Source organism: Hippocampus guttulatus, chromosome 1, assembly GCF_054856545.1.
Source record: "Hippocampus guttulatus isolate MCC_2025c chromosome 1, RoL_Hgut_1.0, whole genome shotgun sequence".
Classification (NCBI taxonomy): domain Eukaryota; kingdom Metazoa; phylum Chordata; class Actinopteri; order Syngnathiformes; family Syngnathidae; genus Hippocampus; species Hippocampus guttulatus.
In genome coordinates this window covers 20,598,238-20,622,397 of record NC_141261.1, presented here as the reverse complement: position 1 = coordinate 20,622,397, position 24,160 = coordinate 20,598,238, and the positions used below count along the sequence as shown (strand labels likewise).

The 24,160-nt window shown below is 42.3% G+C and overlaps 2 protein-coding genes across 3 annotated transcripts in view; both read right to left on the bottom strand.

Annotated features, from left to right (window-relative positions):
* Window positions 1-934: 934 nt before the first annotated feature.
* Window positions 935-16,464, bottom strand: galnt6 (UDP-N-acetyl-alpha-D-galactosamine:polypeptide N-acetylgalactosaminyltransferase 6 (GalNAc-T6)). The gene is made up of 10 exons (XM_086117925.1): window positions 15,883-16,464; window positions 13,896-14,068; window positions 11,247-11,396; window positions 9,052-9,286; window positions 8,680-8,797; window positions 6,650-6,850; window positions 5,788-5,919; window positions 5,591-5,692; window positions 3,603-3,761; window positions 935-3,517 (listed from the first exon to the last, which is right to left on the bottom strand). Exons 1-10 carry the CDS (start codon window positions 16,347-16,349, stop codon window positions 3,404-3,406), a joined length of 1,851 nt encoding a protein of 616 aa, XP_085974051.1. The 5' UTR covers window positions 16,350-16,464; the 3' UTR covers window positions 935-3,403.
* A 2,423-nt stretch (window positions 16,465-18,887) lies between these two features.
* Window positions 18,888-24,160, bottom strand: part of LOC147210887 (adenylate cyclase type 6-like) — a 45,030-nt gene continuing 39,757 nt past the window's right edge. Inside the window, exons 20-23 of one of the 2 annotated variants that reach the window (XM_086117911.1) lie at window positions 23,762-24,025; window positions 21,078-21,282; window positions 20,827-20,951; window positions 18,888-20,127 (exon numbers count right to left, since the gene is read on the bottom strand). In XM_086117911.1, coding sequence (XP_085974037.1) covers window positions 19,999-20,127; window positions 20,827-20,951; window positions 21,078-21,282; window positions 23,762-24,025 — 723 coding nt within the window. In that variant the 3' untranslated portion in view covers window positions 18,888-19,998. Of the gene's footprint in view, window positions 20,128-20,826; window positions 20,952-21,077; window positions 21,283-23,761; window positions 24,026-24,160 lie in introns of those variants that run through there. The other variant, XR_015101615.1, reaches the window with a different exon arrangement.

The window sequence follows — 24,160 nt, the reverse complement described above, 5'->3', positions numbered from 1 at the left end:
TTATGATGTCACGCGAAACAACCTATTCCAATTACAATACCTTACTGCAATACAATTAACTCAATTTACGTGATTTGGTTCACTGCAAGTACAACACAGTATGATATGGTTCACTCTAATTTCGATAAAATATGATTCACGCCAACCCAATGCGATCAGTGGCGGTTCTGGGGGGGGGGCAACGGGGGTCAGTGCCCCTGTAGCACCGATTCTGGCCCCCCCTGTGGCCCCCCCACCGAGCGCAGATTACGCAGTCGTGCCGAGTCGCCGACGCGAAAGGTGGAACCAAAGTACGTGATTTAACATTCTAGTCGGACCCTTTAGTGCGCTGCGCCATTTAAAAATGAGCGGAAAAATGAGAAGCAGTCCGCAAAGAAGGAAATTACCACGACACGAGTGCTATTTGCGTGTGTGTGCGTATGCGTGTGCGCGCGCGCGCGCGTGTGTGTGCGCGCGTGTTTGTGTGTGCGTGTGTCAATATATAAGACATTGCCTTTTAAAATTTGGATAATTATATGCATGTAAAACATCTAGCTTCAGTGTATTTGCAATTTTTGTCCCCGGCAGGCTGGTACCATATCATCCCCTGGCTTGAATATTCTCAACAGATGGACACGGCGTATTGTTACGCTTGCAGACATTTTAGCCCTCCTAATACAGTTTTTTTCTCATCACTGTAATGTTATAACTACAATTTCAAAGTCTGAAGAAATAAAAAGTCAAATAAGATTTCGAATCTGTCTTTTTAGCCCTGGGTTGAATGTGCCCCCCCATCAAAACCCCTGGCCCCAGCCCGGCCCCCTCAGTGAAATTGATCCAGAACTGCCCCTGAATGCGATTCAATATGATTGACGCCAATTCCGATCCAACTTGATTTATTCCAAATAGTTGTCAGTCAGCATGGAAGGATGACTCGCTTTGTACTTTTTTTTATCATTTATTGAAGCAGTAGCAACAGAGTAGCAGAAGCAGGTAATAACCTAAAGTACACATAAATGCAACGAAATGAATATATCTATCTTTATGCATCATAATATAAATGTATATAATTGACATTAATTAATTTAATACCTTCATCTTCACAATAATTTAATCAACCATGATTTTACACTATGCATTATTATCGTCATCATTATTCATAGTCTAAACGTAAGAAACCATACAAGGGAAAAATACCAAGCGGGATCAAACAAAAGGACTACAAGTCCCAGCGGTCAAACCCGAAAGTGGCGCGCTGGCATGATTAACTCCAGCCGTAACGCAAATTACTCAGTTTAAACATTCCAGTGCAACCGGACAAACATGACAACTATGCAAAAATAAAAAAACAAAAAACAAAAAAACCTAAATATTGCGAACAGTAACTGACTGTGATTGCGATGCGCAAACATAAAGCACAACGGACCCATGGCAAAGCAAACAAACAAAGCGAGCGTGCACGATTGAATCTAAAAGATAACTACATATCTGATAAAGAAAAGCGGACACAACCATTGGGCCATGCTGACGACGAAGTGAGTGTTTTATCAAACGAACGGTCACCTGTCAGTGGCAGCCCCGCCCCTCTTTAAAGCACCAGGTAAACCCAACACAATCTATTCCAATTTCGATCAAATAAGGATCACTCCATATATGATGCGATACTCTTGACGGGAAACTCCGATTATAATGCAACACTTCAAGTATAAAATATAACTTACTCCTTTTATTCCCTTCACTCCCCCCCAAAACAAAGAAACAAACAAAAAAAAAAACCCTACTCACTCCGATTACAATGGGATATGATTCACTTCAAGTAAAAGACAATATGATTGTATTCTTTCTAATTCTGATACAATTGCCCACAGTTATGATAAAACATAATTCACCCCATTTAGACCCCCCCCCCCCCACACACTTTCTACAGTTGTTTGTGCAGTGTATTTTTAATGTTTTACAAAAATAACAGTATGACCTTTGGCCCCACTCTAGTCATGCTGCAAGATTACTATTTTCAGGGGCGAAGTCATCACCTTCCTGCATCTTACACTATACCCTTGTGGATGTTTGACATTTGACTGTCAGTTTAATTAAAATGAAATCAGAGCACAAAGCTATATTTGTTTGACTTTTGGTTACTCATCACAGCTGCTCTTTATTCCACCCGCCAAGCAGGATGGATATCCACTGTTTTCTCAGATCAGGTTCTGCAACACCTTTACTTGACATAATTGTCAAGAATGTTTCTTGCCCTGCACAATTGCTGAGCAAACATCTAGTCAAGCCTTTGAACCGGTCGTTTGCTTTAGTGACAGTTGAGGGTTGGTAATATGTGAAGGAGGCAAACAGCAAATGCTTGCGTGTGGCTCGTAGGAATATGAGATTTACAAATACTCTATTTTGACACGTGAAGTTTCCTATACCAGTTGTCACAAATACTATGATTGTCCCACCCCCCGTCCCCCAAATGGTTCCGTTGTTCAATACAAATTGTATTCTAGGAATATTAATTTATCATTTAACTACGTAAACAATTTCTACATTGTGAACACCGATCCTTAAAGATTTGATTTTCCAAAGAAAGGCTTTCATCATGAAAGGGCAATCATTAACTCTGACTAAAAAATAAATAAATAAAAATGGCACACACCTTGTTAACTCATTCACTCCCAAAGACGTTTTTAAACGTCTTTTCAAACTTGGTCTAGAATTGGCTGGTACTGAATGAGTTAAATAGTCAAGCCATTTTCATAGACATGCCTGTAAAAAAAACTTCATGGTTATTTCATATAGTTTTCCCCAAAACTATGAACACTTTGTGGACATTAAAAAGTCTTAATTTGACTCCTTGAACACGCGTTTACGTGACTATTTCTTGCCCAAAAGCAACGTCCATATGAACCTATTCATTTTCACTTTTACATTTCTGCTGTGAAATATAAAAAGCCTCATCTCAACATTCTCTATCTGAATGTTAAAACCACACCACTAGCAAGGCTGTGTCCTCTGGCCAAAGTTTTAAGAGCTCAGCTATTTGAGTATTTTGCTTCATTTATTGCACTCTGATCGTCACTACCACCACCTCGTCCACCATCACCTGAGGAAGTCTCAAGTGTAAAATTCACGTAAAAACAAACTCTGTGAGACTTGCGCATTGAATGTCAGTGCTCACATCGGCTCCGACGACCACCTTCAAGCCAATCAAACCTGACTTTCTACCTGGATTAGCTTTAACCCTTTCAGGGACAGCGGTTACCTGAGTGGACAGTTTATCATTGTTATCAGGTTACACTAGGGTGCATGAAAGGGTTAAATCAATGAACGCCAATCCAAGTGGATCGATGGGAATTTGTCCCAGCTTCGTGCCAAAGCCTCCTCTGTCCGGTTGGGCTGGCCAAATGCCCTAAACGGGGGCCAAAGGATGTCAGCTGAAGCTCCAGCGCTGGTAGTCATTCCACGCATTACAATCATCCATCAGAATGACCTTTTCCTTCACATGTAAACATTTCCCACTGCTGGGATTCTTCAGGAGATTCTCCTGCAGAAGTAAGAAAGGAAAAAAAAAACATTGGGAGGCTGCATCACACCCATTTCCAGGCCCAAACACAAACAAGCAAACAGACCTGTGTGAAGATCCACTCCTGGTGTGGTGATGACCTTGACTCCCCTTTTTTCAGCGCACATACTTGCATCCTCACCGGCTGTGGATTAGTCTCCGCCTGGAGACACAGCTCCTTGGCGATGTTATGACGCAGCTCCTTGTTGGACGTATACTCAAAATACTGCAAACGATCACAGACACAGCCTCCATTTCACAGCTGGCCCGAGTGGTAGCAAGTGATAAGTATTGTCAAATCTCATGAAAACCACTCTATATAAAAACACTAAATGTAAAATTAAAAAAAATCACAAATTAAGGTGGGTATTATGCAGGGAGCTTGAGAAGAAACAAACAAACAAAAAAGGTATATTATTGAGGCATTTTACCAGTAACTAGGCAGTACCGAGGGGTTTGTAAAATAAATAAATAAATACATACATAAAATTTCAAAAATACAATCACTGATTCAAAGAGCATTTCATACACAACATAACTCAATGCTTCACATACTGTAATATTTGTAATTTGTGAAGCAGAGTGTAAATTACTGTAATTCTTTTTAAGTTACAGTATGAGTTACATGTATGAAATGTGCTTTGAATCAGTGATTCTATTTTTTCAATTTTATCTATTTTTTTTTCCAACCACTAGGTACTGCTTAGTTACAGTACTGGTAAAATGTCTAAATAAGATGATTATTGTCACCGTGATTTTAAAAATACTTTGAAAGACCTCAATCATAGGTATGGAAAAATAATTTTTTTGAAATTGGATTCAAATGCATTGACACTTTATTGGCATGTTCTGAATCTTTATTCATTCATATAATTCACCCGCCTAAAAAAGAATATCAGCAAATTGGGGGACTGTATTATACAGGAGTGCAAAGAAAAATATGATTTAGTTTTTTTTTAATCTGTACTTTACTTGCATATTCTTTCTTCTAACCATTTTTTTTACACTTTTACTTGCTACATTTGAACACATATATCAGTACTTTCTACTACTCCTTTTTCAAAATGGGTGACCCCCTTTGATGGATAGACATAGTGTCAAATGTTAAAGAAGTCTATTAAACATGTTAATGAAAAAGAAAAAAAAACAATAAAGGAACATTGGATTCCGTAATCAATAAAAGAAAAAAGAAATTACTGTGATGTATCATCACAGACCCTCTTCCTTCTGCGCTTTTATTTTGGTGAGTCCACTTCCAGGGACCTTCTGTGTCTGTTTCCCTTTCATTACCAGGCTGGGCCGGAGGGTACTCCCACACCTGCAGCTGATCAGCAATCACCTCCTGTGTATAAGAGCTCTGCTGATCTGCAAGCGGGTGCCAGATGATTCTCGCATTTGAGTGGTATCTAGGCCATTGCTCGTGCACACGCTTGCCATTTTTGTGCATACTCAATTGGTCTTGTTTGTCTCGTTCCAGTGCCTGCCTCGCTGCCCAGCCTGGCTCCACATTTTCCTCCCCGGACCATTTGACCCTGCACCCTTCCTTCCCCCATCTCCTTCGCTTTTGGATCCTCAGCCAACATTACCTTTGTCGACCGTAACAATTACTTCCTTAACAACAAAACAATAAACTAGGAATGAAGTCATGTTGAAAGGGGTTACCAGTACATATTAGTTGCCCCATGGGGATTAAACCTTGTCTGGAACTGAATATACAGTCCAATTAATACAAACGTATTTGTGTGTATAGTCGCTGTGAAAATCGCCTTCCTCTCAAAGGATCTACCAATAAGCCTCCCTCATTCATCATTAAAATGAATGGAGTGTTTCAAGAGGGTTGTAAATTTTTTTCAACAAATGAATATTAACTTCTGCTTATATTACCAAGACAATAGTGTCATTTTACTTCAACTTTTGGCTGGACAGTTAAATAAATATTTTAGAATACTGAGAGTTTTGGACTCTGGAATGGTCGATGTAATTGGGATTCATTCTCATTTTTGAAGTTGAATTTGTTGGTCCCAAGATGGTGTCCTGTATGGGGGAGTGACGTACCTGGTTGCCTCCCTGGTTGTGACACTGGTAAATGATAACAGGTCTCCCCTCTGCGTTTGTATCACCAACGTCCAAGCACATTTTAGATCCGGCATTTCTTATCTGGAAGCAAACAATAAATGTGGGAGAAGTTTGACATAGAGTGTGCGACTCGAAGCAACATCCACATGGAGCAATAAAAGGCAAAGCAGACTTACTGGTCCGAATTTTAATGGTTTCAATTCAGGAACGAACATCTCAGGGTAGATGGTGTTTAAGTACCAGGAGAAGTTTTTGCAGTTTAAGTTCTCTCTCAGTTTCCGACGATCGGAGATGTCCCCATATGAGAGCTACAACCACAAACACTTTTTAAACCAAGCATTCCATTTTGTTTCTGTAGTGCCCGTTCATATTAGAAGTGATGTTCAGGCACTTTACATACAGTGCATATTCTGTCAAGTTACCGCTGCATTCCAAAATATATTGAATCCAAATGTTTCCTTAAATACGCTATACACAGCACCCCATAGTGAGACCATGAAACATGTTGGATTTGTTACTGGCAGGCAAGGAGGTGAATACCAACCGTGAACACCAACCGGTCTTTCACATGCCTGGAGGCAAAACAGCTCGTTAGGGCCACTCTTCTCCGTGGAATGAGATGATCTTAAGTGATGCCTGAAACCTCTTCCTCTATGTAGAGACGAGTTTTCTACTATGACACAGGTGCCTTCTTTCTTTCATAACACTGATCCTCCCTATTCAGAATTTGAACGTCATTGTCCTCAAAAGAATGTCCCGTCTTTCTGGGTCGTTTTTTGTTTTAGCAAATGAACTGCTGACTCAGGACTCCAACAAGCTGCTCACCGATACAAAACAAAACAAAAAAAATGAACAGAAGAAGGCTTTTAGATTCAAGGTAAAACATATTCAATAATTGAGAAAAGTTCAGTTGCCTCGATTCAACCTTTGTGGATTACCATGACTTGGATAAATGAGAATATACACAGACATGCTTCCAGATGCGCTGCGGTATATGGAGCAGGTCTACTAACACCTCACACATCAAGAAATGGTCACCTCATTGGCCATGGCGCTGGCCTTATTGTTGCGATGATAGAAGATCATTTTGTAGTCATCCATCCAGACCTCAGCCAGGCGCACTTGGTTGCGAGTAATGACCTCGGTGCCTTTGGGGAAAGTGTGTGGACTCTTGGTGCGGAAGACGTGGCCCACCACCGAACAAGGAAGGATCTCCAGCTGACCGCCGCACTGCCACACCTGAACATATCAAACACAGTCAGAGACCGGGCCTGGGATAGGAATAACTCTTTTGTCAATATCCAGTGTGATGGCCTTTTTGTAGTACTGTTGGAATGTGTAGTGAGAGCCTCGCACCTACATAGTGCCTTCACTGTATCCTTCAATGCATCTGGTGAAGCAGTGAACAACCAATGCTCACTAGAATAGCAATCGCATGATAGCTTGCACAAATACAGAAAAATGATTTCTATTTCCCGGGTATTGTTTGATTTTTGGCAAGCGATAAATTCATGAGTTGTGGTCCAAAAATATCCTTAGTATAAATAGTTCAACATATCACAACATGGATGGCCATAAAATGATCTAGTTTCATGAACAGGTGCACATGCGCTTGGTGTAAAAAACTGGGACATCGTCATTCTTATGCTGGGGCAAGTCTACTTTACTGTTTAGGAATTTGGCTGACCACACTGGAAAATGCTGGGCATTCCGGCAGACCAAGGGCGTTTTCTTTTATACAACCCTGGCACACCTGACAAGTTGCTAACAGAAGATAGACTACGCTTCATGCCGACGTCAGACTACATGAATATAGCTCGATTTTGAGCCAACAGAAATATTGCAGAAAAACGAAGTGTCTCGTCAGCCGATTTTGAGTTGTCTTGACGCACCGTAGCCCGTGTTGTGTGACATACTCAAGGATTGATCATGAGGCGTCTGGGACATCAGAATTTTTGTTCGTCTTGCCGCATAGCGTGACATGTCTTATATCGTCCTTCAATTGGTTCTTTGGCATTGACCACTAGGAAGACACTGCCCTCCCAAGTATGACAAGAGACTGGACGTGGGGCACACAATCATAACGTGGTTTCCAGTATTTAAAAATTAACTTGAACAAAACGGAAAATAGTAGAAAGCATCCGTAGCAGTCAAATCATGCTACGTTTGCTAACTGCAAAGCTAGTAACTGATTAGCAAACGTGGTGTCATTAAAAAAAATTGTCAGCTTAAATTTTTTTGGAACGGGTCCATAGTGTCTTTTTTGTTTTTTGTTTGTTTTTGTTTTCACCTTTTCTGATCAAAGAAATGACGCAAATGCACATCCCTCCGTTGACATGATTTCGACAGGTGCTAGTCCCACGTACCCGATGGACCGATGCCGATGGACTGACAAAAGCACACAATGATTGGGCAAGGTCTGCCCACCTCACAGGGATTTTCTGTGATGGCCTTGCTCAACTTTCATCCGTAACTGGAGGTCTGCTTGCAGGACCTTATAAAGTTACTTTGCGCAGTTTGAACTTGTTGGCTGCATTCACTCCCACAATGGCGGAAACGCCTCTTTTTAACTGCGTCCATCTACAAAAATACCAAAAGAGAGAAAACTCCACCCATGCATACAGTTCGACTGCACTTTCTGCAAGACTTGCGCTGGGCATGAAATCGAGGCCCAAAGTGCTTAGTTTGTTTTCATTCTGTGACATAAACTCATCTTAAACATTTTAGCATCATTATAATGTATTTATTCAATCCAATATTGAAGCTAACACGGTAATTTGCGTATGGAATATGGGAGGAAAAACCCATCCAAGCATGAGCATAACATGCTGACGGCACACAGAAAGGCTGGAGCCTGGATTTGAACCCCAAGAACCAGAACTGTGAGGCAGATGAGCTCACCACTAGTTCACCATGCTGCCTGAGCTAAAATGTCACATGTACAAAATATGGATACATGTCTTACTGTATCTAGCATATAATTTGTAAAATTATGTTTATATGAAATGTACATTCCCAGTGTGTGAGGTGACATTTGAAAAATCAAGATGGGGAAAAAAAAGACTGACCCGGAAGGACATCTCGACATTCTCGCCACCCCAAATCTCCATCTGGTCATCATATGTTCCGATGTGTTCAAAGTAGCTCTTCGATATAGAAAAGAGACCTCCGGCAAAAGTGGGCGTTCTGAAATGTTCGCAGGTAAAAAGAAAAAAAACAAGAAATGAGTGAAGCCAGTATTTCTAGGTCTTGCAGTGCTGGGAAGTACCAGAATATTCATTTACATTGCTACTACAGTTTTGCATATTTTTTTAGCATTTTGTACTTCACTTGAGTAGCCAAAATCTATTAATAGTCCATGCTTTTTCTTTTTCCCATTTCTTTACGTAAAGGACATGACTCAGTCCCAGAATGTGAGTTATTTTGCCACTTCTGCTTACTTGATCGGATGGGTTTCGTTTTTGCGCAGATTGAAGATGTGTTTGGGGATGGGCTCCCAGATAAACGTCAAGGCCCAGTCGAAGGACCCTCGATTGTTGTAAAACTGGTTGGCCACAGGCTTTCTCAACTGGAAGGTGTTGAGGTCAATTGTGACGATGCGCGGACTGACCACCGCAGTCGGTTCTTCCGCAATGCGGCTTATTAGTGGCTCCAGCCAACCGTGGAAACACTCACCTAAAAGCACACAAAATCAGACTTTGGTTTGTCTCATGTAACTTTAGAGGCAAGGCAAATTTATTGGTCCATTTGCCACTCATACAATTTGCAAATCCGGGGTGCTTTTCATGGGTTTTTACAAAGGAATAATGATTAAGATGAAAGAAAATTCTGAAAGTTAAGATCAAGTTGGAGTGTAAAACATGTCATCCATTACTCCAATTAGTCTGGTCAGTTCTGCTCCCCTTGTCCCAGTCAATCAGCTCATTCTAGCCACATCTTCAGCATTCCCTACATGACACTTGCTTCATAAAGTGGCTTAATACTCCACATCATAGAGGCAAACTGCTATGCTGACATTTTTGTTTGAACTATGAAAAAAATACTTCACTTTCAAAAACAACAACAAAAATTTTGATTTTCAATTGTATCTAACAATAATCTATGTAAAAAGAAATAAGAATAATAAAATACATGGAAGACGTGTTAGGACAGAGAGCACCCTAGATTGGTATAGATCCTACTTAGCAACTTTTTGTGATAGCCTTGGTTGTTTTAGTCGCGCTCTACACCCCTGTCATACGGTGTTCCACATGGTTCAGTTTTGAAGCCCCTGCTATTTCATTGTAATTGCTGCCCTTGGGTTGCATCTTATGAAAGCAGGATATTTCCTTTCTCCATAATGCAGATGACCGTCAGATCCATGTTCCACTGAGCAAAAAGGATGCTTTGTCACGATGGCCATTTTTTGTCCCTTCCAGAGGAAATCAAGGCCTGGATGGCGCTGAAAACTTTGATCATCACTGACTAGAAGACATAAGTTATGGCGTTAGCTGTCTTTAGGCAGTAGGCGGGGTACACCCTGAACTGGTTGTGAGGTCACATAGAAACAAACAACCATTCACACTCACAGTCACACCTAGGCATAATTTAGAGTGTTCCATTAACCTGCCGTGCATGTTTCTGGAATGTGGGATGAAACCCAAGGACCCGGAGGAAAGCCACGCAGGCACTGGGAGGACATGCAAACTCCACACAGAAAAGCCGAAGCCTGGAATCAAACCTTGCACCTCTGCACTGTGAAGCGGACGTGCTAACCAGTCAAGCACTGTGCTGCACTGTTATAAATTTATTTATTTTAAATTTTAACTGTCTTTGTTTTTCTCTGTCTGATTTTTACTCTTTGTACAGAAATTTGTATGCAGATATTGTTGCTTTTAAAGTGCTCTATAAATAAAGTTGAGGACATAGACGTAGGATGTAGTCAAGAATAGCAAGTCAAACTTTAAGGTCGTCTTTCATAAATTTTAATCAAGCAAGTCCTAAAATTGTTAAGTATTACTTGAGTGAAGTCAAACTACTCTGGGATAAGTAGACATAGTACAGGTAATTCACCTTCTTTAGCTAATAAAAAGTTAAAAGTCCAGACACTAAAAATGTGTGTAAGTATAAAAGTAAACCACATTTTTTTATTGTTACTCATAAACAATATGCATTTTGGGTATTTTGGCACAATAGAGAAAACAACTCTTAAATAACGGCATGCTCTGAACCTATTATGTCATGTTTGTTCGTGATATCGGTTTCTTCGTTTCACCAATGTCGCTGGGTTTTTTTTCATCCCATCTTGACCTCCCTCGATTTGCATCTTTTTTTAATTGTGTTTTATCAGCTGCAAAGGTCAACAAAAGTGATGAGCCTATTTTGACAAAGCAGAGGAGAAGAACGAAATCTGACTTCAAATGCAGGGAGTTAAAGTAAAAAGTCGTCAGAAAAATGTTAAAAAGTATGAAAGTGAGCCTGCAGATAAATAAATACAAAGCACTGTATTTGTGCTTGGAGACTTCCCACCACTGCCCCTAACTATGTTCATTGTTCACTGGAAAAATGTTGCTTGGTGCCTGTACGACTCTGTTGTTGAGCTACCGTGTTACTGAGCTGCTGTGCTGTTGACCCTTGTGAGTTTGTACATGCTTACAGTGCGCATCAAGGAAGGTGAGGACTTGGCCTTGTGCGATGCTGGCGCCCAGCAGCCGGGCTGCGACCAGTCCCTTCCTCTCCCGCTGCCTCATCACACGGACAATCTTCAGTTCGCGGACAAATTCCTCCAGTTGCTTCTGCAGGTAGTCTTGGCAAAGGCAAATATTTTACATTAGAAAATCCATGGATGCAACAACCGGAAAAATGTACTTGGCTATTGAAAAGTAACGGTATACTCTAAAATAGAGGTGCCCAACCTCTTTTGACCCAAGATCTACTTTTCCATCAACCAACCTCCCGCGACTGACCCGTTACCTCACACGCACGCAAACACACGCAGTTACACGCGCATGCCCTGATGAGCAAGAGCCATAACGGCTAAGATTAACTAAACAGAAAAATAATGACACACACAAAAGTTTGTGAGTTTACGAAAAGCATATCACTACCTACCTTAGTGGAGACCTCAAGCGGAGGCATGTGACGCACTTTTGCAGCGTGTTTACTATCGTAGCTCACGTGTACCGTTTTAAAATGCTTCTTTCGGCCCTCCAGATTCCCTTTCTTTGTCAGTGCCCTCAGTGAATTGTACATGAAACAAACTCTGAATGAGAAGAATAATAACAATAAAAGATAATGGCGTGACAGCTCTGAATGCAAGCTGCAATTCTCGACTGCTGACCGCTAACAACTTCCGGTGAAGCAGGCCACGCGCCACCCTTAGGTTAAAGGTGACCTTTTTAAAAAATTTTTTGAACAATTTGTGAAAGTGACACTGGTAGTGTGCACTGGGCATGAACAACAAAAATATATCATATTAATAACACGCACACAGACGCACAAATATTTTGCCCCCCCACCCTCCTCGCGATCGACTCGGGACCAGTCCGCTAGCTACCGGTCGATCGCTCTCGACGCATTGGGCAAACATTTAAAATGATTTATTTACTGAAATGTTTTGCTTTTGCGAAGTTGAGAATTTAAGCCAGTGTGTGGGATGACTTGGCACAGGATTGTGTTTGTGTTCATTTTTCACAATACCATGACATACGAAAGGTATCTGATGAGTTGTAAAATCTCAACCATTAAAGAACAAACACTATAAACATTTGAGGGAGGAAATAGAAACAAATAAAACGAACAGAAGTATTTCAAAATAGCTTTTCATTCACCCTCTAGAGAGAATGTCCTGAAATAATTTTCATTTTACTGACAGTGTGGAATGTGCACCTGTTGAGTTGAGCACCAAGCTGTTATTCTGTTTCATTGATGGCAAAATGTGGATAAACGGGTTAGTTAGACCTTCTGTAATATTGGGGAAGAGCATCTATTTGTTCTGCCTGTCACGGATTAGATGAACACAGTTACATTGTAGTCAATAAATCAGCATTGAAATACAATTGTATCAGTGCCTGATGATGTCTCAAAAGCAAACTAACTGGTTCCCGTCCATCGTGTTGGGTGTAGTGGCAATTATAAATGTAATTTACCAGTAGTGTGTCAGAACAGCAGTGCTCATTTTCTATGCGAACTAGTTCAAAGTTCAGCTCCTAAATTTTAAAATGGGCTAGTTCAGTTCATAGTTGACACCTGACATTTTTTTAATTGTAAAAATGAAGTAGTACACTAGTATCCAGGTGCAGCTATCACCCGACAATGTAAAAAAAAAGGAGAAATTATTACTTACTGTAAATTTTCGTTTTTAAATGAATAAAACAAAAACAGGTCTGGGTCCCAAATATGAAAACACAAAACACACACAAAAAAAACGTTTTATTGGAACCAGGCTGAGGTATGACTCGATGTATCTGGGAAATGGAAAGTGATCTGTTTTCGACTTACCGTTGTCATTTCTTTTAATTATTATTATCTGGGTCACCTGCACATACTTTGTACCTCGAAAAGCTAACGGGGTGTTTTAAAACAATGTGGCATTTCAGGTTCGCTGTTGATGAAATTGAAATCAGTGTTTGCTTTTTGAAACTGGGTGGGCAAAGCTTACGCAGAAATTCCAGATTTTTTTTCTTCTTCAATTCTCTCTGACCTTCTCATTAAATTCTTGAACACAATTATCAGAGGACACGAAATTGTTTGCTGAGACAGGGAGTGGAGCTGCTAATAGTGAATGAATTACTTCTGTGTTGTCACGCTTTTTGTCCCCCCCCCCCTCCAAACACGCATCGCATTTTGATGATGACTGTTGGTGGCCAGGATTTCTAAATACTACCTTTAATACCCTCAATTAAGCAGACCTAATGAAGGCTCATTTTAAGTTACGCTAGACAGATTTTCCCTTGTAGTTAAACAAGAGAAAGCCTGATACTCGTGAGCAAAAATTTACCGGTATTCAAAACAGGTTAATTGGCGCCAGAATGATGCCACTCACAGTAATGTTCACGAAGCAAAAATACACTACGTTCAGTTCACGTTTGCCCAAATATGAGCAAGTTTGAGAACATTTGTTCAATGAAATGGTTCAGGAGAATTCTTGTCAATTTGTGCCTTTAACATTGATTGGCAACCAATTTCTTTTTTGTCCATAAGTACCGTGACATTGCCTAGCGACCAAATAGCCTAGCGACTATTTTTGGCATCATTCTTTTAAAAAAGGGCATGTGCATGCTGTCGTCATTTGCTGATTGCTCACCTTCAGTGCTGGCATCGTCCACCAGGATGATTTCTTTGAGTAGGAAGGCGGGTGACGTGTGCAAAACACTGAAGACCGTTCGGAGCAGCGTCGACCAGGCCTCGTTGTGGAACACGATGATCACGCTGGTGTCAGGCAGCGGAGGGCACCGAAAGAACCTTTGGGCCAGGCACCTGCGGCAGTGTGGCCATTTCAACATATGATCCATTGTAATTACAAACATCTGATTACATAGCAATATGTCGACTAACAACCACGGCCAATCAGCTATTGCACTCAGGTGGCTAAATGTTTTCCTATCAACTAAAAGCAAGTTGGTGTTTGGTTAATTCTCATTATAAATGGTAGAAAGAAGGGCAAAGCTTCAGCTGGTCCAAAATTCAGCCGCCCGCATTATCACACTCACACCATACATAAACCATATTACACCTGTCCTCCAACATCTCCACTGGCTCCCCATTTTACACCGCATTCAATATAAAATCCTGCTCCTCACATTCAAATCCATCCATAACCTAGCCCCTCCATACCTATCTGACCTCATCCATATTCCTACACCTGTCCGCTCTCTTCGTTCTTCCTCCTCTCTGTCCCCCCTGCTCGCCTCGTCACCATGGGAAACAGAGCCTTCAGTCGCTCTGCTCCCCAGCTCTGGAACACACTCCCCGCTGACCTTCGTAATACGGACTCATTAACACATTTCAAATCCAGCCTCAAAACACATCTGTTTAGACAAGCCTACTCACTCGGACCATAAAGCCATTATTTTTATTTATTTATTTTTTGTTGTATTTTTTCTTATTTTATTTGATGCTGTTTTTAACATTGTGTTTGTGATTTTAACTGCTTGTTGTAAGGTGTCCTTGCGTTTCTAGAAAGGCGCCCACAAATAAAATGTATTATTATTATTATTATAATACAGTATGTCAAATACTTGTCAAGACGCTTGCTCTATTCATGTTTTGACTCTATACGCTGGCACACCAACTGATAGCATGTCAGGATTTCTGATCAAATTACCGTTGTGCCATCACCTCTCATTTTTATTCTATAGAGTAAATTTGAATGAAATTCAGCATTTCAGATCAGCATCAATTTAGGTTCCACAAAAATGCCCACCGATTCGAGATGCCACGCTAACGCGAATTGTTATACTTAGGGATAGTACCAGGTGTTGGAATTGGGTTAGGTATTGGGTACTCGTGGAGGCTGCAGATACCAACCATCATCAGCCATGAATGCCATCCATCCATCCATTTTCCGATCCGCTTATCTTCACAAGGGTTGCGGGGGGCGCTGGAGCCTATCCCAACTGTCTTCGGGCAGTAGGCGGGGGACACCCTGAACCGGTAGCCAGCCAATCGCAGGGCACACAGAGACAAACAACCGTTCGTGCTCACAGTCACACCTGGGGACAATTTAGAGTGTCCAATCAGCCTGCCATGCATGGTTTTGGAATGTGGGAGGAAACCCACGGAGGCCCGGGGAGAACATGCAGACTCCACACAGGGAGGTCAGAGCTGAAATTGAACCCGGTACCTCTGCACTGTGAGGTCGGCGCGCTAACCACTGGATCACCGGGTCGAAGTTAAGTCTGCTCTTTGCACATGCTTTGACAAGGATTCGAAACAGGATTGCTGTGGCCACAACCAAGGGTACTAACCACTACACGATCACGGCCTAGCCATTAACGCAAAAAAAAAAAAAAAATCTGAAAGTGAGTAAATACTCCTCTGCATGCTGTACTGCGGCAGTTTGACACATCGGCAAATCATTATCTGCGTCAGACAGAACGTTTTTTGTTCAAGGACAAGTAGAAATAGTATTCTGTGTCATGGAGTACTCAAAGAGGGAATAATTGAACTTGTTTCGGTCTGAAAAAAGTGGCAGTGAACATCCCCAGTTATAATGTCAGTCAGCTGCTGCACATGACAATTTCTCAGCAGGAACAGCGGCACTAGTTATAAAGGTTGTAAAGATATCTTACTCTGGAGGCCGAGTGTCGTAGCCGAGGCTCCGGCTGAGCGAGATGCGGTCACTGGCAAACACATTGAAACAATGCTTGGTCATGCCAGCCTCCTTCTCCTTGGTCTCCTCAGGAGACAGATTTTTTTGAAAGGCGTCCCCATTTGCACCAGGCGCTTTGGGGTCCTGAGGCGGTCTCTCCAAATGAGGCTTGAGCTCATCCTTGCTGTAGAAACCATGGATGCAAACATTGTTTTTGGTGGGCTCCATCTGGGGCGGGACCGGCATCTGGAAGCCCAAGTTTTTGGCGGCCTCTTGGACCAGCATCATCACCTTGTCCTTCTTCTCCACCTGTCTCAAGAGCCAGGGTTCGGCGGTGAATGAGGAGGTCGGGTCACTCAGGAGAACCACCAAGACCACCATGAAGATAGCCCCCGCAAGGATAACCAGTTTCAGGGGAGCCAAACGGCGTCGCGGTAACAGACGCATGCTTCAGATGCAGCCTACGCAGCCTCAAGGTGGAGTGTGAATGTGTCAATTGATTTGAGGAAGTGGTGGAACATGAGTCATCAACCAGGACACTTTTGCTCAACTGATTCAGCGTCAGGTGTCATAACAGTAACAGGTTTGCTTAACAACAGACCTGCCCTCCCCAGGATCCACGTGACCGCACAATGGGCGGGTTCGTGCTCACTCCCACGTCAGTGAACAGCCTCCACGCCGAATTGACGGGACTTTCCATCACTGGAGAGTTGGTGCGAAGTGGTAATGACCTTCGGGTCAGCAAAATCCCGCGGGACCGCGTCCGGCGGTATACAAATCCACCGCAGTCCTGGCGTTAAGCGCCTAGCAAGGTGGCGGACCGGATCCCCAAGCCGACCATTCCCATGGGTTATGAAGGAATGCCCACCCTTCAAAATAAAACACTGGGCCCGGCGCACCCACGGTCCAACCTCGGGTGCTGCAGACCCCCTGGACCACCACCGTCGGCCACCGCGCTGCCGTGGACCCTGGCCACGCGGTCGAAGTGCGGGGGCGGGGTTGCGCCCCGTGCCCCTCCCTCACGCTACATAGCCCCCAGGATGGCGATTCTCCCCCCCCTCCTGCCCCCTCAACCCGTTTCCCCCCTCTCCCGATCCCCTCAACCTCAAGAAGTCTTCAGCGGTGCCGGATTCCCCCGGCACAGTGGGCTGACCTGGCCGCGGATCGGGCGGCCTGGCGTGGGGCTGTGCGGGGCGGGGTCCGGGTCCTCGAGACTCGACGCGTCGCTGCGGAGGAGGACCGGCGAGCGCGGAGGAAGGAGAGGGCCCGGCAACCCAACCCACTTCTGTCAATCCTGCGGGCGGGGCTTTCGGGGAAGACTGGGCCTCCACAGTCATCGGAGACACAAGCACCAGGAGCCGTCGCCTTGTCCTGGGGGCCGCATTCCTCGATAACGAGGGCCTTCACCGACCGACCGAGAGTCACAGGACATATTTCATTTGACAAAAAATTTCAATGAGCAGAGAAAGGCCAACCGATAAAGGCTTCTTCTTCTATCTACTAATGAGTATTGATGCGAGGAATTGTTATACTAACAAATATCAAGTTAGAAACTTAAGTATTGTGCTAAAGCAGATTTATGGGTTTTTAACATTGCGATTCAGTGTATTTAGATTTGACCTATGCAGTAGTTTCTATACTGTATTTCTATTGAGAATCGCTAACATGCTAGTCGTTGGAATCCTAACACCGTGATTCTCAACTGTCATTCGGGACCCAAAAAGGCTGGCTTGTGAACAGCTAGGGAAAAAATGACATGCATTTATATTCAGATTTTTTCATAACAAATGTTCCCACATAGGGCATATAATATTTGGTGGATGTCAAAAAATACAAGCAAATGTAGCGTAGCTCAATCTTTGGGTAGCACACAATGTAGCTAGCAATATGCTTTTGGCTAGACGTCACACTCATTTGAGTCGTCATCGCTCACCTCCACATAACTGGTGAGGGCGCGCCGCCTACTGGCTGAAATCTGGGCATCCACTCACAGGTATGAGTCAGCGCAAAAACATGGGTGCAAGTTTTAAACAAAGTTGACTAAGTTTTTATTGAAACTGTAAAAAAAAAAAAGAAAAAGTCCCAATCTTATGTAATAACTAGAGAAATGTTTGTTATTGGAGTTGTTTTTTTTTTTTTTGTTAAGTACATTTATGTCCGTGCTATTGAACAAAGCACCTTTTGGTACACAGAAATGGAGAAGTAAAATAATCACTGCAAATTAATTCAGATGAATACGTTAAAAAATGACTTACTGAATTCTTGGTGAAATTTAAAAAAAATTATCACAGTCATCATTTCATTTCTACAAGCACAATGAAACAATGCACAGAAACATTGCAAAAGCTTCTTTCACTCTGGCATTTACTGCTTAAACAATTGGTTTGAAATTTCAGTTACCACTCCCTGTAGGGCCATTATTATTATCTTCAGATTCTGATTTATGTAATAAGTTTTGGTGCTAATATTTACACAACGACCATCAAGGTGCACTGCAGCTGATCCCAAAAATGTAAAAAAAATCAGACAGTATATCTGAGAATTAGGATATTTTAAAAGCCTGGACCCATGTTTAATAATTGGTGACCAAGTGGCAAAGGTGTTATCGAATGTAAAACAAGCCAAAGAGCGGCCTGACAAATCCACTGTTTTGTTGTGCACTTCACCTTAATTGCGAACTCTGCAAGGTGATCTAATAACAGGAAGGGGAGGGGGTGAAGGGGGTGTCACAAGGGATTAGGAGGAATTTATGGGTCTTAATTAATGTTCAGCATGGAGTGACGTGAGAACTTTGCCACCGGCTGCAGAGAATTGCATTATTCATGTGCAAGCAATCACACATTCTCCATTTCATGGCCCTCCTGAAACTGTAGATGAATTTACTTGGAGAAAAGGAGAAGAGGAAGGTGTTCTCAATTTACAGAATCTGAGACACATTCAAATGAGAGCTATTTCAAAGTGCCACGTGCAGCGTGTCACGGAAGCAATTAGACAATTTTCTTTTATTTTGTAAAATAGAGACTACAGGCGTGCTGTAGAAGTGCATCAACAGACAAGAAAGGGACATACAATTAAGGCAAAATGAATCAATTGCTGCTCTCCTATCCAAGAGACTGACTATGGGGGCATTTGGTTGACTTTTCAGGCAAAGGTGTCACCTTTAAGGCATAAACATTGTGGATCTCCACGGAAGAGGCAACTCCTAAACACTGCAGTGCATGTACAGCACAAGTCCTGTACGCCGTTTTCATTTGCAGCAAACGGGAACCCCAAAGCGGTGCGTGTCCTTCAGTGGTCATATCACCTTTGTTCTGACATACATTCGACGGACTGCTTGACGGGTGACAAAAACTAGTGTTTGGAAAATTGGTCCATTGCAACTGGTTCACATCAAGACAAAGAAAGTCCCTGCATATGCGCTCTGTCCTCCGTCTTTGAAAAAAATACACTTAAGTTTGCTTTGAAGTATTTTTGCTTGGAATGACATTGGCATCAAAGTCGGCAATATCCTCTTGCAATCACCAGAAGTCTGGAGATTAATAGAAACCATGCAAACAAGAAAGCGTCATCGCGTATAGAAAAAAAAAGTCACAGTGAATAATTACAGTATGCTTCGTAGGAAAAGTTCAGCAGTCTGTTTCAATCACTCACTCACGTCAAGCATATTGTTTGCGCTTGTTATCAGTGGTGATTTAGTCCACCTGAAGATACGCATTGAATGTGTGTGTCCCTCAGTGACTTGACCACGCAAACCCGAGTTGTACAGCGTAGTTGGGACAGAGTCTCTGTGTTGTTCTTTGGCCGTGTTCCTCCATCATAATCTACACATACGTGTATCTTATCCTTTCTACTGTACACCTGCACAAAGGAAATAAAATAAATTAATAGTCCAGAGAAAATACTTGTGCAGCTCATACAAAAAAAGCACGCTCCCGTCCTAAGGCAAATGGGCTTTGTGCTCACTTGTACAAAAAAAAAAAGATAGAAATCCTTCAAACACCACCTCGAGAATCCTGTGTGTGTGTTGGGTGTGGGTGGAGGGGACAAGACACCGACAGCATTTGTCAACCCTGTGGGGTGGTTTTGGGGTCCATGGTTAACTGCTAGGGGGGCCACTGGTCAGGAAGTAAGTGGTCATTTCACCCTTGCCCTTCACTTTGACCAGTCCTCTGCAGTCTAGCTGGTAGCCGTTGTTGGCCAACACGTGGTAGAGGTCCGTGGTCACCTGGGAAAGGATCCGCAACACATGTCACACCACCATAGCCTCACGAGGTCACGGGCATCCTGGATCCTATCCCAGCTGTCTCCGGGCAGTCAGCGGGGTATACCCTGGACCGGTTGCCAGCCAATCGCGCTCAACATAAATTAGTACACCCCATTTGAAAACAAAGTTTTGGATCCATTTAACAATGCTTTTTTTTCCCTCGTAATTGTGTCTCTTGCCCAAAGCCTGCTGGGATAGGCTCCAGCTCACTCTAATGCGAGCCTAATGAGGACAAGCGCCATAGAAAATGAATGAATGCACGGATATTGACAAGCTTCATTTCCACCTCATTCTCAGTCCTCCTCATAAAGTCTCTACTCGGCAAACAGCCTTGTTTCATTCCAAGTCGTATTCCGAAAGAAAATGAAAAGCAACTCAAATACTACTACGAAAAACATCTATGTGTGACTTCTAGTACACTGCTCTCCTTCATAATCCTTTCTGCTGCATGTGATGATCCAAACACAGTTTACATGTACTAAAAAAACAAAACAAACTAAAAATGTTGCATTAAATAAACTGAAACCAAACTTTTTGAACACATGTAAATACCATCTGACAGAGATGGACTTTTTAAAAGTAGGATTAACACCACATTCCATTCCTTTGGCATTTATAAACTTCATGCCGTGTGTACCTTTCTACGGGTGTGTGCGTTACCTGAATGTAGTCTGGTACTCCGGTGCTGTCCATTCGACTAGCCACATTCACCGTGTTCCCCCAGATATCATATTGGGGCTTCCTGGCTCCAATGACCCCAGCCACCACTGGTCCCATGTTCAGCCCTGAGAATCACAAGTCCACCATTAGTCAGAGACACAACTCAATGAAGAACTCTCCAACTGGGAAAAGCTAGAGCAAAACAAATGGCAAAAGACAAGCTGTAAAATCCAGACGCAGTAATATCTTACCGATTTTCATCTGGAAGTTGTTGAAAGAGTGCTCGTTGATATATTTCATTTGCTCCCTGAGCCTCATGGCATAGTCGGCCATCGCTAGAATGTGCGAGCGACCCTCTCGGTCGTAGCTGGACACATTGAGGCCGGAGGCGGCCATGTAAGTGGAACCAATGGTTTTGATTTTCTCCAGCTGACGGAATCTCCCCTCACTGATGATCTGGGAAATAAAACGAGATTAGACCACACAAACTGCAGAGAATAACAAACTGCAACACTATTTAAAACCCCCAAAACAATCATATTAAAGTGAGCCCATATAAACTAGAGGATGCTTTCAATTGATTTAAACCGATGAAAAGACTATTATTAAATATCCCTTAGTGCCAGTTCTCACTCTGATTCACAGTTCTCTAAATAAGAGGCGAAGGAAGCATCTCGCTGTTATGCTAAACACAACAGAGGTGAAGACAGCACCAAGTGTAAATGCTTTTAAATCCAGGTTAAAAACTTATCAATAACCTTCTTTGAGAAGTATTTTTGCTCATCAACGACTTCATTTGAGGAGCAACTTTGTCATTTTGTGGAGCAAGTTTTTGCAGGTTAATCCCAGGGCCCTGGAGCAAGGGTTTTTTTACCCCACAAAAATGTAACAATTTAACAGGGGAGCCATAAGGCTGTAATGATGAAATATTTGAGTAAATTCAATGGAATTATCATATATTCAGATAAACTATAGTTTTGCTTAATTTAAAAGCAATTATGAATACAGATGAGAAAATAAGGCATTTCACTGAACAACAAATGACCGGTTTGTTTCCTTTTATGTCATCAGTTGAAATACTGTATACTGTAAAACTGACAAAACAAAATACAGTAAATGCTGAAAATCAAACTGGCAAAATGTTCAAACAAGCCATGTAATAATGAAGGAAAGCTAGTTTAATGCCAACATATGAAACACCATAGACAGTCTAACGGAAATTATCATAGATGTTAAGTTAATTTGAAATCCTCAAACAACTGGAGCAGCAACACAGACAAACAAAGCACTCGGAAAGCGTCACAGACATCGTCTCTTTGTGGGGAGAATGAGCTATGAGCAATCATCAGATGTGCCATTGGAAAATTATCCAATTTCAATTAATTTGTCAGACAACGATTGTTTATTCACTACAAAAAATGTATGTTTGTTTATTTATCTATGCCAGCAACACGTAGTGACCGGCAGAAGAAAACAGTGCTCTTCCATAAGGTAGCCGAAGGTCCAATGAACCTGTATGTAACCCACTACGGCTTACTAGGGTCACCTACCGAGAAAAAATATATCGAGAGATTTAAGATCATAGGCAAGCGATCCGACGTATCACTTAATTGCAATTTGTCAGGATGTCCGGAAAGTTCCGTACAGAATCGGACTCTATGAGCGTAGACTTTGGTAGATGACAAAACTATATTTATTTAGAGGGGGGGGGGGGGGGGGGAGGCGTGAGGCCAATTAAGTACAAACAATGACGATAGAAAAATAACCAGGATAAAAACAAGAACAAAAAAAAACTGCTTGTAAAAGGCAGAGATTAGATACATTGAAATAGCTTGTCATGAAAGGAAAGGACAAGAGAACCAAAAAAAGTAGAATACAATCAGAGCAAGCAACACTACAAGACAAAACACAAAACGCGGCAAGAGAACGACAGCGCAAAAAACACGGATCGTCTCGAAAACTGCAACTTGAACAATCGCTTGGGCAAGGCAAATTATCCGACGCCAAAAGGTCGGAGTGAGAATCCTTTCGCACTACTGTAATCGGTGATCGTGATCAGTGAATGATAGACAGGTGCACGGCTGGCCTGAAACAGTCCATCTCTGCCACCTGCTGGACACTAAGAGAACGGAATCATGCCACAACTGGTGGGTGCAAGGGACGACCCAGTCAACGACTCGACGTCACATCCTTTCCCAACATGGCATCGTACATTAAAGTTAACGAGGGGATTATTTGGGCAAATACAAAATACTTATTTAAAGCAGACAGACGTGCGAGCTAATCTAGAAGCTGAAAGTAAACTACAGTGAGCACAAATCACCTGGGCAGTTACACACGGATGCTTACTAAAAACTAAAACGAGCTAAAATAATTCATCTAGATAAAATAAACCAAAATAATATGGCACACATTATTCAAAACAACTTTAATGTACATTTTGAGAAAAAAAAGCGGTGAAATTTAAAATGGTTTTCCTGACTAAAACAAGACTAAAATGTTGACAGGTTTTGTTGACTAAAAGTAAAAAAATAAAATGATGTTTTCTCTGACTAAAATTCTCAAATTAGAGTTGACTAAAACTTGACTAAAAAAACGGGATGAGGTTGACTAAATGTGCTAAAAACCAATAAGCGCCACTGAAACTGGACTAAAACTGAGACACAATTCTGTGTTAGTTGTGGCAAACAGCAGCTCCTTGCGACTATTCTTATTTTTTTTATTTTTGTGTCTGGATGTTTTTCCCATTCAATAAATAGCTCAAAGTGCATCAGCAAATGTGGCTCTCCCTGCCCCCTTACAGGATATGATTGTACCTTAACTGCTCCATTTTTCTGATGTTCACCCAAAATTAAAATTTTGGCTCCCAACATACAACAACAAAAACATAAATCGACAGACTGACGGCTCTTAACTAGACAAACTGAGGTTTCACCTCATCGAAATCGGCGATGATCTCATTGAGCAGCCGGAGACACTCGACACCCTCGTTGTTGCCCTCCAGCTCCACGTAGAACTCGGAGAAGTTGCAGATGGAGGCAAACATGACAGCTACGCACTCACACGACTGGTAGTACAGCTCGTCGTTGCGACGCTCGCGAGCCAAGAAGTGGGCGGCGACGTCTTTGGGCAGAATGTTGTGGAGCAAGCGGCGGTTGTACGCCTGCAGCTCCTCCATCTCCTCCTTTTCTTCGGTAGCCTGCGGAGGGGGCACACAGCCTCAGGCTTATTCCCTGTTTGCATTCTGGAATTTGTGAGGGTACACGGAACCTTGTGAATACTCAGCCCCCAAAGATAATTTCATTTCGCAACATGATTTGTGGTAGACTGGCCC